Source organism: Mustelus asterias, chromosome 1 (assembly GCF_964213995.1).
Source record: "Mustelus asterias chromosome 1, sMusAst1.hap1.1, whole genome shotgun sequence".
Classification (NCBI taxonomy): domain Eukaryota; kingdom Metazoa; phylum Chordata; class Chondrichthyes; order Carcharhiniformes; family Triakidae; genus Mustelus; species Mustelus asterias.
In genome coordinates, this window is record NC_135801.1 from 27,501,292 (window position 1) to 27,521,511 (window position 20,220).

Genomic DNA, 20,220 nt, shown 5'->3' on the forward strand with positions numbered 1-20,220 from the left:
AACCCTCACTCACCTGATGAAGGAGCCTGAGACTCTGAAAGCTAGTGCTGCCAAATAAACCTGTTGGACTTTAACCTGGTGTTGTGAGACTTCTTACTGTGCTTACCCCATTCCAACGCCAGCACTTCCACATCATGGCTTAATTGACAAGGTCAGAACATCATAGATCATTATCTTTGACAATGAAGGACAAGTCATCCGCCATTCCCCGCACCTCCAGCATGCCACACACAACTCCATCCTTCCCCCCGCCACTCCCCACTTGGCTACCAACACAGGGGACCCAGAATTAACCCATTTCCCCCCCTCTTCTGTGATTTTACACCATCCAACCTTAAAATGCTTATAATCGATGATGTATGATGTAGGGAGAGAGTAAGGGAATTTTAAAGAGCAAAGTATCCGAGATGCTGGAATTCTGAAATGCTGGAACTACTCACCAGGCCTGGCAGCATCTGAGAGTTCGAAGCAAGATTTAATGCTTCAGGATGATCTTTTATCAGAACCCACATGAAAGGTCATTAATCTGATACATTTACTTTGTTTCTCTCCACAGATGCTGCCAAAGGAATAAAACATTATCTAGCCTATCCTATTGGCCCATAACTTTCTCAGACTGGCATCAGCAGTGGATTGACTTACCTGCGCTTAAATTGTAAAGTGCCTTTCTCACCCAACCTTCCTGACTTAGGCCAGTTGATTCTGAAAAAGCGAAGCATGTCCATGGCTCCAGGGGCGAAGTGCAAAAGGAGCAGAGTGAAGGGGGCACCCCCCACTTTTTACAACACTATCTGCCATAGAGCAGGTGAGTTTCAAGGTCCCATTGAATGGGAGAAGACAAGTTCCTAAGGTAACTGAATGGGATGTTGGGCTGGAGATTTAGACGTTTAGAGTCAGATACTGGGACAGCTCCAATGGCAGGGCTCTGTCTGGGTCTTTAAAGTAGTGAAGTTAGAAGTGATTTTTTTCCCCCTTTCAGAGTAACTATGAGAGTGTAAAACTGGCAGAAACATTCAGCATTAGCGATTTAAATCACTTTGTCAGATGGTTCTCAGAGCAACCCAATTGTCCAGGGGATACATAGAAAATCGGTACAGAAGGCGGCCATTTGGCCCTTCGAGCCTGCCATTCAATATGATCATGGCTGATCATGCACTTTCAGTATCCCACTCTCACTTTCTCTCCATACCCCTTGATTCCTTTAGCCACAAGGGCCACGTCCAGCTCCCACTTGAACATATGTAATGAACTGGCCCCAACAGCTTTCTGTGGTAGAGAATTCCACAGATTCACAAGTCAGTGAAGAAGTTCTTCCTCATCTCAGTCCTGAGTGGCTTACCCCTTATTCTTAGACTGTGACCCCTAGTTCTGCACTTCCCCAAGATCGGGAACATTCTTCTCACATCTAGCCTGTCCAGTCCCATCAGGATTTTATATGTTTCTATGAGATCCCCTCTCATTAGAACCATAGAACCCCTACAGTGCAGAAAGAGGCCAATTTGCCCATCGAGTCTGCACCAACAACAATCCCACCCAGGCTCTATCCCCATATCCCTCTAACCCTCATATTTACCCGCTAATCCCTCTAATCTACGCATCACAGGACACTAAGGGGCAATTTAGCTTGGCCAATCAACCTAACCTGCACATCTTTGGACTGTGGGAGGAAACCGGAGCACCCGGAGGAAACCCACGCAAACACAGGGAGAATGTGCAAACTCCGCACAGACAGTGACCCGAGCCGGGAATCGAACCCAGGTCCTTGGAGTTGTGAAGCAGCAGTGCTAACCACTGTGCTACCGTGCCGCCCCATTCTTCTAAATTCTAGTGAGTACAAACCCAGTCAATCCAGTCTCCATATATCAGTCCTGCCATTCTGGGAATCAGTCTGGTGAACCTTCCTCAACAGCAAGAATGTCCTTTCTCAGACTAGGAAGTTAGCCCTTCTAGTAACTTACTAGCTAAACATTTACCTGGGAACTTCCCCAATGCTTTCCCCAATGCTTCCTTGGGGTACGCCCCCCAAAAACCGACGCTGGGGAGCCAGGAAGTGAGATCCCATTGTCACATCCACCAATATTTTTCAAATGTATAATTTAAAATATGTTCAAATTGACACATCTTTTTAAATGTAGCATAAACAAAGTCATAAATTCCTAAAAATGTTTTAAAAATATTGAAAACATGTGTGTGCATTATTAGATTATGTGATGAAACAGTGTAATGATAAATCAATACTTCTCACCAGCTGGAGACAGCTCGAACTGGGGTTTCCCCTCTGTTACACCTTTAAGAGTTGCCAGGTGTCCTTCGATTATTTCCCCATCAACAAATTTTCCAAGCAGAGCTATCTTGCCCTCAGGATAAACATAAGCTATTTTATCACCAGTCATCTCCCCATCTTCATTCACCTCTCCGACAATGCCGCCTCCATCCTGTCACACAAGATAAGATGACACATGATTCATAAAACACAATGTTCACAGGTGTAATGACATATGTATTTTCTTCGAAGAAAAATCTGGGGAAACAGACGGAGAACCTCCTCAGAACTGTTTACACGTCGCCACCATAATTTCATGAGACGTGCAGACAAAAACAACTATTACCATGCATAAAAAGAGTTTCTGCTGCAATTCTAGTAAAGTTATGGCCACAGCTCGCAGACACATCTGACCAGAGTAGAAAACAGAGTTTTTAAAAAATGTTTTACTCCATCCTTAATGTTACAAAGTCAATGCTCAGAATGGACTGGGCAAACCCAAATCCATTCCTTGCTTGCTCCAAAAACCAAATTCAAAATCCAATTGAAACCAATTCAAGGTCTCCACAAGAGAGACAAGAACAAAGAACAATACAGCACAGGAACAGACCCTTCGGCCCTCCAAGCCCGCGCCACTCCCTGGTCCAAACTAGACCATTCTTTTGTATCCCTCCATTCCCACTCCGTTCATGTGGCTATCTAGATAAGTTTTAAACGTTCCCAGTGTGTCCGCCTCCACCACCTTGCCCGGCAGCGCATTCCAGGCCCCCACCACCCTCTGTGTAAAATACGTCCTTCTGATGTCCGTGTCAAACCTCCCCCCCCTCACCTTGAACCTATGACCCCTCGTGAACCACCGACCTGGGAAAAAGCTTCCCACCGTTCACCCTATCTATATCTTTCATAATTTTATACACCTCTATTAGGTCTCCCCTCATCCTCCGTCTTTCCAGTGAGAACAACCCCAGTTTACCCAATCTCTCCTCATAACTAAGCCCCTCCATACCAGGCAACATCCTAGTAAACCTCCTCTGCACTCTCTCTAAAGTCTCCACGTCCTTCTGGTAGTGTGGCGACCAGAACTGGGCGCAGTATTCCAAATGCAGCCGAACCAACGTTCTATACATCTGCAACATCAGACCCCAACTTTTATACTCTATGCCCCGTCCTATAAAGGCAAGCATGCCATATGCCTTCTTCACCACCTTCTCCACCTGTGATGTCACCTTCAAGGATCTGTGGACTTGCACACCCAGGTCCCTCTGCATATCTACACCCTTTATGGTTCTGCCATTTATCGTATAGCTCCCCCGTCCGTTAGTTCTACCAAAATGCATCACTTCGCATTTATCTGGATTGAACTCCATCTGCCATTTCTTTGCCCAACTTTCCAGCCTATCTATATCCTTCTGTAGCCTCTGACAATGTTCCTCACTATCTGCAAGTCCAGCCAATTTCATGTCGTCCGCAAACTTACTGATCACCCCAGTTACACCTTCTTCTAGATTGTTTATATAAATCACAAACAGCAGAGGTCCCAAAGCTTGTGTGGCTTTTGCTACCAAATAAACCTGTTGGACTTTAACCTGGTGTTGTTAAACTTCTTACTGTGAACACCACTAGTCACAGGCCTCCAGCCGGAAAAAGATCCTTCCACTACCACCCTCTGTCTTCTGTGACCAAGCCAGTTCTCCACCCATCTAGCCACCTCCCCCTTTATCCCATGAGATCCAACCTTTTGCACCAACCTACCAAGAGGGACTTTGTCAAACGCTTTACTAAAGTCCATACAGATGACATCCACGGCCCTTCCCTCGTCAACCATTCTAGTTACTTCTTCAAAAAACTCCACCAGGTTAGTGAGGCATGACCTCCCTCTCACAAAACCATGCTGACTATCGTTAATGAGTTTATTCCTTTCTAAATGCGCATACATCCTATCTCTAAGAATCCTCTCCAACAACTTCCCTACCACGGACGTCAAGCTCACCGGCCTATAATTACCCGGGTTATCCTTCCTACCCTTCTTAAATAACGGGACCGCATTAGCTATCCTCCAATCCTCTGGGACCTCACCTATGTCCAGTGACGAGACAAAGATTTGTGTCAGAGGCCCAGCGATTTCATCTCTCGTCTCCCTGAGCAGCCTCGGATAGATTCCATCAGGCCCTGGGGATTTGTCAGTCTTTATATTCTCTAAAAAACCTAACACTTCCTCCCTTGTAATGGAGATTTTCTCTAACGGTTCAACATTGCCCTCCGAGATACTCCCAGTCAACACATCCCTCTCCTTTGTGAATACCGACGCAAAGTATTCATTTAGGATCTCCCCTACTTCTTTGGGCTCTAAGCATAATTCCCCACTTTTGTCCCCGAGAGGTCCGATTTTTTCCCTGACAACCCTTTTGTTAACATATGAATAAAATGCCATGGGATTTTCCTTAATCCTGTCTGCCAAGGACATTTCATGTCCCCTTTTTGCCCTTCTAATTCCTTGTTTGAGTTCTTTCCTACTTTCTTTGTATTCCTCCAGAGCTCCCTCCGTTTTTAGCTGCCTGGACCTAACGTACCCCTCTCTTTTCTTTTTGACCAGTCCCTCAATTTCCCTGGTTATCCACGGTTCTCGAATCCTACCCTTCCTATCCTTTTTTACAGGCACATGCCTGTCCTGTAGCCCTAACAACTGTTCCTTAAAAGACTCCCACATGCCAGATGTGGATTTACCCTTAAACAGCCTCTCCCAATCAACAGCTGCCAATTTCTGCCTAATCCCACTAAAGTTAGCCTTCCCCCAATCCAACACCTTACCCTTGGGACACCACTCATCCTTTCCATCGCTATCCTAAAGCTAACAGAATTGTGGTCACTATTTGCCACATGTTCCCCTACTGAAACTTTGAAGACCTGACCGGGCTCATTCTCCAGTACTAGGTCCAGTATAGCCCCCTCTCTAGTTGGGCTATCTACATATTGTTCCAAAGAACCTTCCTGTACGCATTTTACAAATTCCTCCCCATTCAGAGTCCCAGACAAGCTGATAAAATGAAGCATTGCACCCCATTTTGGGCTTGACCTTAGCCAAAAGGCCGAGTTAAGGCCATGAAAACACGAAAGCAAAATATATATTTTTTTAAATCATTAACTTTGTTTGCCAGTTTTCTCCAAAAACTTTCAGTCAGCTGTTGCTCTGTTGGTAGCACTCTCGTATGAGACAGAAGGTTGTGGTAATCCCAAGAGTGAGTTTTTCTTCCTCCTGACCTGCCATCATTTTCTGATGTAATGCACATTTTTTTCTGCTAAAAATCTATCTAGAAGTTAGGGTACATTATACATGTGTAACAATACAGGTTGTTTTGCTGTCAGTATTTCTAAACTTACAAACAGTGCTTACCAAATGTTTTCCCACTGTGGCACCATTTTAATGCTCGAAAATTGATCCGACCCCAGAGAGATGGAGGGTGCGGGGAGAGAACGGGCAAGGGGGTGGCACAGTGGTTAACACTGCTGCCTCACAGCACCAGGGACCTGGGTTTGATTCCCAACTTGGGTCACTGTCTGAGTGGAGTCTGCACGTTCTCCCCGTGTTTGCGTGGGTTTCCTCCGGGTGCTTCGGTTTTCTCTCACAGTCCGACAGACGTGCTGGTTAGGTGCATTGGCCATGCAAATTTCTCCCTCAGTGTACCCGAGCAGGTGCCGGAGTGTGGTGACTAAGGGATTTTCACAGTAACTTCATTGCAGTGTTAATGTAAGCCTACTTGCGACACTAATAAATAAACTTTAAGTTTTAAGTGTTGGATAGGGCGGCACGGTAGCACAGTGGTTAGCACTGCTGCTTCACAGCTCCAGGGTCCCGGGTTCGATTCCCGGCTCGGGTCACTGTCTGTGTGGAGTTTGCACATTCTCCTCGTGTCTGCGTGGGTTTCCTCCGGGTGCTCCGGTTTCCTCCCACAGTCCAAAGATGTGCGGGTTAGGTTGATTGGCCAGGTTAAAAACTTGCCCCTTAGAGTCCTGGGATGTGTAGGTTAGAGGGATTAGCGGGTAAAATATGTGGGGGTAGGGCCTGGGTGGGATTGTGGTCGGTGCAGACACGATGGGCCGAATGGCCTCCTTCTGCACTGTAGGGTTTCTATGATTTCTATGATAGCGTTGAAAGGAAAGGTACGGTTGCGTGCGGGCATGTGGTTTTGTCAACAACTGATTTGAAGGCTCTGGCATGCCTCAGTAGCTACACATTTTGCCACAGTGCACAAAGTGTCCCCTCGAACTACAAGCAGATCAATGGAAGTCACTGATCAGCCAGTCAGAGTGTTGAACCGAATGACCAATCAGGACAAGAAAGAACCACCAATCAGGGCACTGAAAAGTTGCCCTGTGGATGAACTGTGGGGGTGGGGTGAAATTTGCACCCTTACCAGAGTGTGCGTTTTACAGTCATCATGGCTGCCTCAGAGCTCGTGGCCAAAAATGATCATCCGGTGGCCGTAACCCATGGTTTTGGAACCCCTGTTTATGAAGCATTCTACATTATGGTGTCACGTGCTATTTTCAATTGATCAGTCAATAAATGTGGGGGGGTTGGCCACTCAATACACTTGGGTGTGAATGGGTCCCTTATGTAACAGCTGCAGCTTTACATATTCATATTTCAATTTAGCATAAAGTTTTATTAAGGAGGCAATTCTTTCTAGTCTAGACACAGCTGGATTGGCCATTTTGGCAGACGCACTCTGCTCGGAATTATTTTAAAACAGGAGGATAAATAAAACAAACAAAGAGAAAGTGAAAGATATAAAGGTGAGGACAGTTTTGACTCAAAAAACTGTGTTAAGCCACGGTGTTTTACATTTTAAAAAAAACTCTAATGTTAGCCAAAATGAATAGGAGGCATGGTGGCAAGCACTGCTGCCTCACAGCGCCAGTGACATGGGTTCGATTCCAGCCTCGGGTCACTGTCTCTGTGTGGAGTTTGAACATTCTCTCCGTGTCATCCTCTGGGTGCTCCTGTTTCCTCCCACAGTCCAAAGATGTGCAGGTTACGTGGATTGGCCATGCTATATTGCCCCTTAGTGTCAGGGAGACTAGCAGGGTAAATACATGGAGTTAAAGGGATGGGGCCTGGGTGGGATTGTCATCGGTGCAGGCTTGATGGGCCAAATGGCCGCCTCCTGTACTGTAGGGATTCTATGAGGTTCAATTCTAATTTGGGAATCAAATCCTGCAGCTTGATGGGGTCTGCTCACTTTGACCACAGCTTTGCAAAAATCTAGCTGCATGTTGTACACGGTGTTCAGGCAAATTTGACCCTTTGTTCATGAAAGCCCAGGTGCATTTTATATTTGAACAATATTTGTTGAGCCCAATTAAAGCCAACCAACTACGGATTTGGATAAGGTCAAATAATTTAACAGGGGCTGTGGAAGGAAAACTGCAGCCCTCTGGTCTCTGTGCAAGTTAGCCACAATTTTTAATGCCTTTCACCATTTAACTGAAGCTTACCGAAAAGTACATCCAGCAAACACCCCATCGAACATTATCCCTGTATTGACCCCTGAAGGACAACTGTCCCTCTGAATCATATTCCTCAGCTATGCCATTCAATTCTCCATCAATGTAGGTACCATGGAGGGTACTCCCGTCCTCATAGATGTAAACAGCTTGTCCTTGTAAAGCATCGTCAATGCAGTTCCCTTCCAGTGTGCTAAATGATAAAAAGGGATATATGATGTTACTTAATTTTTTTAAGTCCTTTGCTGGTTTTGACTACAAGAACAATTGATAAATTCACATCAAATATTCATTTGGGTTATGAATAATTTTGTTAGACTGTAGATTTTCAAAATGACTGAATTATGTTCCGTGCTGGCTGCGCTTGATTTTACAAAGCTAGATGCAACCAATTTCACATGATCTCAGTTCTAACTTAGAAATCAGGAGGGAGGTGCCTGTATATACACACACACACACACACACACACACACACACACACACGCATACAATAATTCATTAATAATTAGAATCCTAATTAAGCAGTTGTTTCACTCTAAGTTGCACACTGGATTAGATTTGCTGAATACAGGAATGATTGGGGCAATTAATTTGATTTTGAGATAAAGAATGCTTTATCTGACCTCCAACCCTCCCTTGCCACTTTCAATTTTCTTAATTTGGCCTATTTATTTTCAGGTAAGTTAGAACAGCAGAGGCAGGACTCTTCAACGTTATGGTTCATAATATACAGCAAATCTGCAAAACCAGGAGAGATGCAATTTTTTCCCCCCACCCGAGAACTAGATGTGGGTATTTTACCAGCAAATAAATATTGCGCACATCCATTACATTCATTCAGTTTTGCTCTGTGTCAGTCTTACGGATGACAAAGATCATATCCAAAATGGGGCGACTTATTCCTCCAAGCAGCTGACGTAACATGTTGCAACAAAATGCTACTCATCACACAAGAAGATACTGCTCTTGACTGGGCCTCAACAGGGAAAGGAGAGGGAGGTGCTTTCCAATGGGATGAAAAGAGTCATTTGTAAGTATTTCTAGACCTCTGACCTATTGCAATGGCTGGGTAACGTTCGTGAGGTTAAACAAATGAGACACATCACTGGCCTGTAGAAGTGTGCTGTCTGACTGCCATCAGTATTATAAAATCTCTTCATCCAGTGACAGTTCTTATATTTGGTGCCACGGGCAAAATAAAACCCTCAAGATGGACCTTTGCACTTCATTTGTGTTAAAAGAGTGCAGCAAAGTTACTGCAAAACAAGGTGGAAATTAGAGGGGTTGAAGTTACTAGCTTTTCCCCATCACCCCAGGAACATTTTTTGACTCCAGACCATGGTCACACTAACAGTCTAGATCCAGTTTGACAATATGCAGGAAATTTGTTTGCAATTGCCAGGTCGCAGAACGTGCTGCGCCTTTGAAAAAGAGGGATATGTATTCTGTTTTCTAGAAAGCGTAGATTCCAAGGATAATTTTATGTGCCATAACGCATGGTACTACAGCTGGTTAGAAACAAGACAAACACTTGAAGTAGCTATTCCACATTTTCACACATCCTTTGCCCTCCCCTCCTAAAAGAACAATTTCACAAGTGATACGTGAGTACCTTGCCAAAGTGCCTCATGTTTGAGCTTAGAATATCAGGTTATTCCAGCAAAGAGACTGTCATGGTGTATCCTCTTATCTGATACACTTATTAATTGACCCCCTGATGGAAAGCATAAGCAACTCAGATTTTCCCCTCCTAACCCAATGTAAAAGTTACTCAATTTTTACAGTAGAGAAACAGACCATTCAAATAGATCTTTGCTTATGAAGGGTTATGGGGAGAAAGCAGGAAAATGGAGATGAGGATTATATCAGCCATGATTGAATGACGGAGCGGACTCAGTTGGCCGAATGGCCTAATTCTGCTCCTATATCATATGAACTTGCTGATTCGCAAATGATTTGGAGAACCCACGCGTTGCACATTTTAATATATTCAAAGAATGCCCTGTTTTAAACTATGTGGAGGTAAACTGGCTGAGGCCCTTTCTCCTGTCCAGTGACCCCTGTTGGAAATGCACATGGGAATATTGGGCATAGACAGGATGGGATTAAACTGTGACAACTTACACAGTTAAATAGCAGAATACTGATGACATAATGTCCCACATAGAAAGGACCGGAGGATCACTGGCTTCTGTGGTACTATACCCGACTTCTAGTCAAACTTACTCACGAGATAAGAGAAGGAATAAAGAGTCAGGAAATGTCTGCAACAGTGAAAACAGAAACTGCTGCAAGCACTCAGCAAACTACACAGCAACTGTGGAAAGAGAAACTGCTCCGCTCTCCACAGACACTGTCAGACTTGCTCAGTATTTCCAGCATTTGCTGTTTTTAAATTTTAGACAAATAATATGCTCTGCCAAAGCACCAGGATCCCAAATGGTGTAGATCTTCACCCCATAAGGTGGCACTGGAGAGCAAAGAACTCAGATGGGCAGAATGTTTTAAATTAAGTCACCCAGGAAGTTTTCAGCCAGGATATGAGTATAGGGAAAGAGTACCAACAATGATGGTCACATTTTCTTTGCTAAAACTTGTATAACATGAACTAAAAAAACCACCTGCTTGGTACCAACCTCTTCAACATCAGGATGGCACGCAATGTGACAAGCTGCCCTCAAACTCTGCCACCTACTTGTAGCAATCAACACTTACAGGTTCAATAGAGCTTGCGGCTTCCCATACGAGAGTAAAACATAACAAATGGGTTGTAAGAATATAGGGGTAGGGGAAGCTCAACTAAGGGGTGGCAAGGTGGCACAGTGGTCAGCACTGCTGCCTCACAGTTCCAGGGACCTGGGTTCGATTCCCGGTTTGGGTCACTGTCTGTGTGGAGTTTGCACATTCTCCCTCGTGTCTGCGTGGGTTTCCTCCGGGTACTCCGGTTTCCTCCCACACTCCAGAGATGTGCGGGATAGGTTAATTAGCCATGCTAAATTGGCCCTTAGTGTCCTGGGATGCATAGGTTAGGGAGATTAGCGGGGTAAATATGTGGGGTGACGGGGATAGGGCCTGGGTGGGATTGTGGTTGGTGCAGACTTGATGGGCCGAATGGCCTCCTTCTGCACTGTAGGGATTCTATGATTCATTCACCACTCAATTAGGTCATAGGTTATCCAAATCCTAAACTTCATCAAACCCGTTTGGTTTCTAACCCTTAATAATCTTTTTTAACAAAACAAAATTCAATCTCAGTTGATTTTTTTCCCAAATCTAGCCTCAACAGTTTTTTGGACAACAGAGCTCCAGGTTTTCATCACCCACCCTCTATTCGGGAAATTTCTTCTGGACATCAACCTGGAATGACTTAGCGTTTTTTTTTAATGGTTATGCACCTTCATTCTGGACTAAGAAATATTTTCTTTCTGCCAAGCCTATTTCCTCCTTAATAAAAGCAAATTACTGCAGATGCTGGAATCTGAAACCAAAAGAGAAAATGCTGGAAAATCTCAGCAGGTCTGGCAGCATCTGTAAAGAGAGAAAAGAGCTGACGTTTCGAGTCCAGATGGCCCTTTGTCAAAGCTAAAAGGGATGGAAAATGGGAGATATTTATACTGCAGGGTGAGGGAATGAAAGATGAGTCATAGCCACAGAAACCAGGGTAAAGGGCTGTTAGTGTCAGTCCCTAGAGAGAATAAAGGGTGTGAATGGCCAAACGCCAGAGAAGCTAAAATTACCTCCTCGATCATTTTCTATAGCTCAATTACACTATCCTTAAATATTCTACATTAAAGGGAATGGAAGCCCAGACTATATAACCTATCCTCATAATTTAACCCTTTCGGGCTTGTGGTCTCTTGCCTAGAGCAGTGAGGCTGGGGGGTGGTGGTGCAAGGGAACTATCATTTTATACAAGTACTAGGGTGGCATGGTGGCACAATGGTTAGCACTGCTGCCTCACAGTGCCAGGGACCCAGGTTCGATCCCGGCTTGGGTCACTGTCTGTGTGGAGTTTGCACGTTCTTCCTGTGTCTGCGTGGGTTTCTTCTGGGTGCTCCGGTTTCCTTCCACAGTCCAAAGATGTGCGGGTTAGATGGATTGGCCATGCTAAATTGCCCCTAGTGTCAGGGGACTAGCTAGGGTAGATGCATGGGGTTATGGGGATAGGGCCTGGGTGGGATTGTGGTTGGTGCAGACTCGATGAGCTGAATGGCCTCCTTCTGCACTGTAGGGTTCTATTCTATGATACTACTTACTTCTTGGCTAATAAGAGCTGAACATTAACATCTTGATCTTCCAGCAGTGGAGATGAGGCTTGCTGGAGCAACTGCATTTTCTTTCATGGATCATACAATGTGGGCCATTGCCAAGCATTGAAGATCACTCAGAAAAAAATAAAGCTAATACGACCCCAGAGCTGAAGGAGAATCAGGAACCACAAATAATAAAGCAGGGACCTGAGCTTTAGGAGTTTAGCTGCACTCGATAATGATACAGGCAAGCAGCGAGTAGGTAAACTTTGATTAGTCAGGCATTCCTATTGCCTTTTAACTCTGTTTTAAGTTACTTTTGGGATTCAACCACCTGCTAATTAAACTTGGTCATTGACAATGACACCCGTAGGATCTGGGCAGCCAAAGACATCCATTTGACTTCTCTCTCCTTACACCCCCAAAACCAGTAACATGGTGTTACCACATCACTCATGCAGTCAGTGCTTTCCGAACCTTTGAGGTTCACAGTTTTAAAAAATATATATTTTTTGATCACATTTTTGGTTTTAAATTTTAAAATGGGAGAACCAGGTCAGAACTCGCCTCCAAAATCCACTGTGGAAATCTTTTTAAAAATGACAGTAACAAACAAAATGATGCAGTCAATTTATACTTCCATAAACTGGGTGTAGGGGAAGAGCATTTTGTACCCCAATTATACTGTCTATTTGGCATTGTGACAAACATTTGTGCCATATTGAGGATTCCAACAAGCATTAAGGTACTCTTTATTTCACATAGAATCCTCACAGTGCAAAAGGAGGCCATTCGACCCATTAAGTCTACACCTATCCTCTGAAAGGGCACTCTACCTAGGCCCACTCCTCCATATTGGCCCTATCACCATCTTGCGCATTGATCATGGCCAATCCACGCAACCTGCACAACTTTGGACTGTGGGAGGAAACCGGAGCACCCGGAGGAAACCCACGCAAACATGGGGAGAACGTGCAAACTCCACACCGACACCCAAGACTGGAATCGAACCTGGGTCCCTGACGCAGTGCGGCAAAAGGCAGCAGTGCTAACACCTGTGCCACCCTTTTTTTCTCTCTCCCTGCCCTCGTCCTCCTAACATATTTACTTTGCAAACTGGGAAAAAATATTCACAATAAATTGGCTAATTGCACAGTAATATTATTGATGAGATACTTGTCCTGAAAAAGTGAGAGGATAACAAGAATTATTTTGTTCCTATTTGGGAGGGGTAGGTATGACGTATGCCACTGTTTATTTTCCCTGAAACCATCACTGAGTGGCAACTGGAAATGTCACTCTGACTTTGGATGGATAAAAGTAAATTTAACAGCATGGAAAACACAATACTCAAAGGGTTAGCAGTGTACAGCAACAATTGGAATAAATTAATTGTATTAATCACAAAAGCCAGTCTCAACATTTTAAGTATTTGACCTTCATGATCAGTTTATGTAATTCACTGGAACAAACAAACAAGCACTGCAGTCCTGTTTATTTCACTGTTCCAAACACTAAATGGCACCACATCATCTTATTTACATAGTGCCAGCAGGGTACAAAATATCACACTGGACAGACTTGTAACGTCACAAGGTAGCTGCAACTGCAGTATTAAAACAATTACAAGAGTGTTGTTTCATTACCTTTCCTCCTCCATCCCTATCAGCAGTGACCATATAACTAACTCTCTTATATCTTAACACGCACACTAATGGGTTTGCCTCGCCACATTACAAACATAGGAGCCCATTGTCGTCAGTCCTATAACTGCCGTTTCACTGTCCTCCTCACTCACACAGAACAACATGGCTGGCTCATTGGGCAGTTTACCGGTGAGGTGGCGTAAAGCATCAAGTCTCCCACTTATGTTGGGTCATTTCATGGCCTTGCAATGTATCTAGCTGCTCAAAGAGTTTTACACTCCTGAGAAACTAACTAAACTCTTTATTGATATGGAGCTGTGTCCAGAAATCTGCCTCTTAGTACAAAATGACAAAGATCTTCATGTGTTGGCATTTCTTGAAATGGAAAGGAGTGAATCTGTGCTGGGGGGGGGGGGGGGAAGAAAGAGCGACAGTTTGGTGTGGTCTGGACTCTTGAATGTCAACCTAATTTACTTCTGCTTGATTCCCAGGCTACTGCAGCATTTAAATTGTTGGTTTTGCATGCCTCCCGTTCTATTTACTTGTCTCGGTGTAGCTCTTCTTGCACTCATATCTTGTACATCAGCCATGGGTGAGTTGGTAGCATTCTCGGAGTCAGAAGATTGCAGCTTCCAATCCCACTCCAGAGACCTCGGCACAAACTCCAGGCTAACATTCCAATCGAATACCGAGGGATTACTGTATTGTCAAAGGCACTGCCTTTCAGATGAGACATTAAACTAATGCCCCGTCTTCACTGTGAGGTGAACAGAAAAGATCCCATGACTATTTCAACAGCAAGGGTTTTCTCCTCAGTCTCCAGGCCAATATATTATACACACACACATAACCTCACTACAAACAGCGTGTCGTAGACTGGCCATTTTAAGGTCTTAGGACTATGTGCCGAGAGCCACACTAAAGCTCAGTGCAGCTGCTACAAAGTCTCAATGGTGAAAGGCCACTTTCTAAGCAGCAGCCCCCTCCCCTCACCCACCTCCTGAGATGCTTCAAACTGTAACTACCAGAAAATGGTTTGACATGAAATGCAAATGTACATTATAAGTATAACCTGTAATTAGGCAGCTCATGTATATAGTGAAAGAAACTGATCTGCACCACACTTTATGCAACGTCAAATTTGAATAGTCAATGTAATGTACTTTTACATTTTGTGAATAAAGTATATTTATGGAAATAAAAATAAAATCAACTAAAAAAAAGATTATTTTGTCATTGCCTCATTGCTGTTTGTGGGAGCTTGTTTTGTGAAAACTGACTGCTGTATTTCCTACATTACAGCAGTGAACCACACTTCAAATCACTTTGAGAAACTCTGAGGTGAGGAATGTATGTGCCTTATTTCCTTGATTAATCTCATCTCTTTTTTGACTCCTATACATAATTGCTTCTACATTTTAACCATTTCCTGATCCTATTGTAGCACTCTGTAAATCATTCTATGTCTTTCTTACATGTATTTTTCCTCCTTACCATTGTTTTGTTCTCATTTAACCAGTGGGTTACACCCGAAAAGTCAACTGAGCTGTTTTCTCAACTTATGCTGCTGACTTGCTGGGTGTCAAGTGTTCTACATTTTTGTTTAAAACTAACAGCTGCATGATTTAACTTTTGGTTCAAAGACCTTCATAGTCGGTAATGCCCCTAATTTCAAAATTATTTCTGCCACTCCAAGTTGAATAATCATTGCTCAAAGTGTCAAGAAGATGTCAGTTTAGTAAATTTATTCCTGCACATATTATAAAAGACCCGAGAATCGTATCAAAAATATCTTTGTCCATTCCATCAACAGGACAGACGAGATAACAGCACGTGCTTTTCTGCCTAGTAAGTAGTATTGCAAGTCAGCTAGCTCATTTATTTATGTCCCAGTTTTGAGTGACTAACAATGGAAATATCTGGATATCATCAATATTATCCCACACTTTATCATTTGGAATAAAATCCAATTTCATAGAAATGGTGAATCTAAAACCACCAATTGACCCCAATTACCAGACTCATTATGGACACACATTTCTTTGCCAGTTCAAGAGGGTGCCAACCCTCATCTCCAGCCTCAAATTTCAACAGTTCCAACTGGAACACCAGGACATATTATTAACCTAGCCTCCTGGTGGGAAATGGATAGAATAGAATCAACTGCTCATTTTCCAGCCCATTCAATTTTAGTTCCTCTTGGCCTTGCCAGCTTTCCACCTCTTTCACTTAAACTGCCATTGCATTAGGTTCATTACTTCTACTGCCCTGCCCCCAGAAGTAGGTGCAAAGAGGCTCCCCTTGCTCAATCTGTTTCCGTCTTCTTCTGCTTCCCCTGCCAGGTGGCACAGTGGTTAACACTGCTGCCTCACAAGGGACCCAGATTCAATTCCCGGCTTGGGTCACTGTTTGTGTGAGCTTGCACGTTCTCCCCTTGTTTGCGTGGGTTTCCTCCAGGTGCGCCGGTTTCTTCCCACACTCCAAAGGTTTGCAGATTAGGTGGATTGGCCATGCTAAATTGTCCCGTAGTATCAGGGCGACTAGCTAGGGTAAATGCATGGGATTATGGGGATAGGGCCTGGGTGGGATTGTGGTTGGAGCAGACTCGATGGGCCGAGTGGCCTCCTTCTGCACTGTAGGATTCTATTCTATGCTTTCTTCCCTCCCAGTTTCCAAAGGTTTTGTTTTGCTCTCATTTTATTTAAAAATAAAACTGAAAAGGGAAACTGCCCACCTTTCTCTAATTATTTTATTCTTCCTCTGTCTCACTCTCTCAACTCATGCAGGCTTTTCTCCCTATTTGTCTTGTTGGTATTAGAAACTGTCTCAGATGCAAGTGGCTAGACTGACTTTAAAAAAAAAACTGTAACCATCGCATAGATGAGATAATTAATTGACATTAGTGTTCAGATTCTTTTTTGAATGAAGAAAGACTCAAGTTCAACTTCTGCAAGAGTTTTTTGGAACACAAACTGACATGCAGCTCATACAATATAATTTTTTTATATCTCATTTATAATTCTGATCAATACACACGCATTTCCCTCAATAAAAATTTTTGGAAGCTGCAGAAAAATACTCCATCAGTGTGGTTGATGGAGAGACCTCCCTCGGCAGCTGAAAAGATTTAGAACTCAACTCTTTTGAACTGGGAGGTCTTATGGCACTTGTGGGAAATTAGGTACACGGCACAGGCTCAAACTGCACAACTAAACTGAAAAAGAGTTAAAAACTCAGAGCTTTCGGGAAAGACTGAGGCTTTTAAATTTAACATTTCTTGGAATTTTTATTTTTTATAAAAATCCTCAACTTGGGGATTTAAACTTTGAATTGCCGAGAGTAAAAAATTTCAGATGGAGAAACTCCAGAAAATATTTGGGGCGGGATTTTATGGCCTCGCTCATCCTGAAATCATAAAATCCCACCCGAGATCAATGGACCTTCCCATTGTCCACCTTCGCCCGCTCCGATGCCCATGGCGGGCAGTGCGGTAAAATTCTGGCCTTGGAGTGATTTGTAGGCATGCGGTGGCCAAACCTATTACAATGTAGTAACAAGATAATACAACCTAGGTATATCCAATTATAAATGGTGATTTAGGAATTTATAATGTGAAAAATAAAAATCATAGCAAGTTAAGTTTTGCTTGCAGAAAATAAGTACAGATATAAACATATTAAATGTGATTTCATTAGCCCACCATTTTGTCCTCAAACCAAAAGATTTATTAAAATGTAATAATGCAATATAGTATTTTGGTCACTTGGATCATACAACATTTTTCTTCCATGTACTCAGCTTTAAAGACTTGTCTTCCTCCCTACCTCACAACTCCATAAATAATTACTGAGGTCATTCTCTTCTCTTGCATGCAATGCATTTTGTCTTAATACACCCAAGATTACTACACGATTCTGCTGTGCACACATTAGGAGACAAGGACCTCAATGCGCTCTTCGTGATACAAACAAAGCTTCTGCTCAGCAAGGCAGCACTCACACCATTCTTGGAAATGTCCATCCTTCCTTTCATGAAGACCGACACCATTGAATAAAGAGAAAATGGGAAAGAAGAGACCTCCCTCGGCAGCTGAAAAGATTTAGAACTCAACTCTTTTGAACTGGGAGGTCTTATGGCACTGTGGGTAGTGTCCCTACCTCTAGGCCAGAGGCTCTGGGTTCAAGTCCCACTTCAGGACTGAGCCAAGGAAGGTGAATTCATAACATGGCCAAACAGGTTGATCATCAGCCTGTAAATCCTTCCAATACACCTGATGGCAGGTGTGTTGGAAGAAGAGAAAAGTTTCACACTGCAGGAGGCAATGGCAAATCACTGCAGTACTTTGCCAAGCACAATCATGGACTAGCTCAATGCTAAGTCCATGGTTGCCAACACCCTCTTAGGGCATGGTACCTGGAGAAGGATCATTAACTGTCATCATAGAGGTGTGTCAAAACATAAAATACATTATTTTCAATTTTGCAAAGCAGAAATTTGTTGAGGTTACACTACAGCAAGCACACACTATCAAATGTCTATAACAGTCAATTTAAATAAAACATCCATTACAGAATGTGAACCTCCTGCATTCACAGACTATAAATGCAAAATTTTGCTGGCACCAAGTCCAACAGCAAGTGGCTGAACAGAAGGTGACCATCCCCCACGCAAATGTACACAATCCAAACCACAGACAACAAACAAAAATCCTGCTAAATTAAGTTAGGAGAAAAACCTCTCCGATGGATCAAATATATCTAAAACAACAAGTAATAAGTTTCAAATTGATGGACTTGTGATTTTTTTTTACCTGCCATCAAAAAAATAGAACTTCCCGCGACCATTCTTCTCACCATGTACAAAATGCCCTTCAAATCTGTCACTAGAGGCATAGGTAACTTTACAGAACCCATGTGGCTGGTTATCTTCATCCAAGGGACCTACAATAGGAACATTTTAAACTTACTGAACCTCGGACAAACACACAAAAAATAAAATGCATAATTTTAACCCCCCCCCCCCCCAAAAAGATTGCACGTTACTGCAACATTAAAGCACTAAGTATCTGCTACTGACTATAAATACCACCAAGATCCTGTTCACTTGTTCGGGAGAAAGGCTCAAGAATGGTTTTCTTATCCAGGTGAGATCCAGTTTGGAGGTGGTGACTTTTCTTTCCGGGTTATTTGTCACGAGTGAAATCAACACGCAATGACAAGGGGGGGGGGGTGGGGGAAGAGAGATTTGTTTCCCCCCCCCCCCCCCCCTTTTTGCTCTCTCGGTTGCTGGTAACATTTAAAATTAAAATGGGGAAACTTTGATCTTATCAATTGGCCTGAAATACTGATGGAGGCAGAGAATCGCATGATCAAATTGGTAACAATAGTGGCAATTACCCCCCACCCCAACCCCCTGGGGAACAGAGGCAAAGATTACATTGTGGAGCGAGTCTAGGGAATAAAAGGTTTCCCAGATCTCTTTCCCTGACGGTGAATTTTGGTTCGCAGCAAATTATCACCCTGTAGTTTCCCCGCACCAGAACACTGGTGTTTTCACTCTGCACGGCTGACTCGAAACGCCTGCATCACAATAATCCAGATTACATAACTGTTAAAGTAGCCCAACACATTCATTTTTTAAACCAGTTACTTTTTCTTTAAATAAAATGAAATATCCATTTAATTCCAGGAAATTATGACGTTTCTTTTCGGGAAGAATTTAAGATTTTTGTTGGTTCTTATTGTTGGCACCTTTAGTCGATTGCAAAAAAAAATCCTGCAAGATCTGCCCCAAGATAAACTTTTTTTTTGGAACATTTATTTTATTTAGGGAAAGTAAAATCGCGCTGGTTATGGGTCGTTGCGAATGGTTTTCTCTCGCCAGCGCACGTTTGCGATGCTTTGTTCGATTACCATAAAATAAAAGAGTCGCTTTTAAAAGGCGTGATTTGGGGGGCCGGGTATCTCTTGCACCGCACTGTCCCTCCCTCCTGCTCGGCTTCTTTCAGGGGGGAGGTTAGGGGGCTGTGTGGGACAAACCCGCACACATTCCCACTACTCACCTTCCACTGTCTCCTCCACATTATCATCGTCACTGTCCATCATGCTGCCTCTTCTCGGTGCCCCGGAGACGAGAGCTGCTCTCAGGCCGGGGGACTGCCTCTAAACTCTGCCTCCCCACACTGCCTGCTGCCTGAACCGGAATCAGCGTTCAGACGCTGACATCATCCCCAGCTGCTGCTGTGACTGACAGCTTCAGTCCATTCCCCCCCCCCCCACCTCCCCTTGGCACCCATATCCAAATGTTCCCTGGACGGACAGCTGCACTCCCTTTTTATCCACCCCCTCTCCCCCTGACACCCATATCCAACCTCCACACCCACATCCACCCCACCCCCACACATCCATATGCTGCTGTAACTGACAGCTTCAACCACTTCCCCCTCTACCCAACACCCATATCCAACTGTTCCCTTGACTGGCAGCTGCTCTCCCTTTTTTATCCACCTTTTTATCTCCCCTAACATCCATATCCAATCCCCCACCACACACCCCCA

General features: G+C 43.7%; 1 protein-coding gene across 1 annotated transcript in view; it reads right to left on the minus strand.

Moving 5' to 3' along the window:
- The window catches only part of setd7 (SET domain containing 7, histone lysine methyltransferase), a 36,849-nt gene extending 16,947 nt beyond the window's left edge, over positions 1–19,902 (minus strand). The window contains exons 1-4 of the mRNA XM_078210568.1: positions 19,726–19,902; positions 18,475–18,604; positions 7,760–7,961; positions 2,246–2,435 (exon numbers count right to left, since the gene is read on the minus strand). Of these exons, the coding sequence (XP_078066694.1) occupies positions 2,246–2,435; positions 7,760–7,961; positions 18,475–18,604; positions 19,726–19,768 (565 nt within the window). The 5' untranslated portion in view covers positions 19,769–19,902. The remainder of the gene's footprint in view (positions 1–2,245; positions 2,436–7,759; positions 7,962–18,474; positions 18,605–19,725) is intronic.
- Between the last annotated feature and the right edge of the window lie 318 nt (positions 19,903–20,220).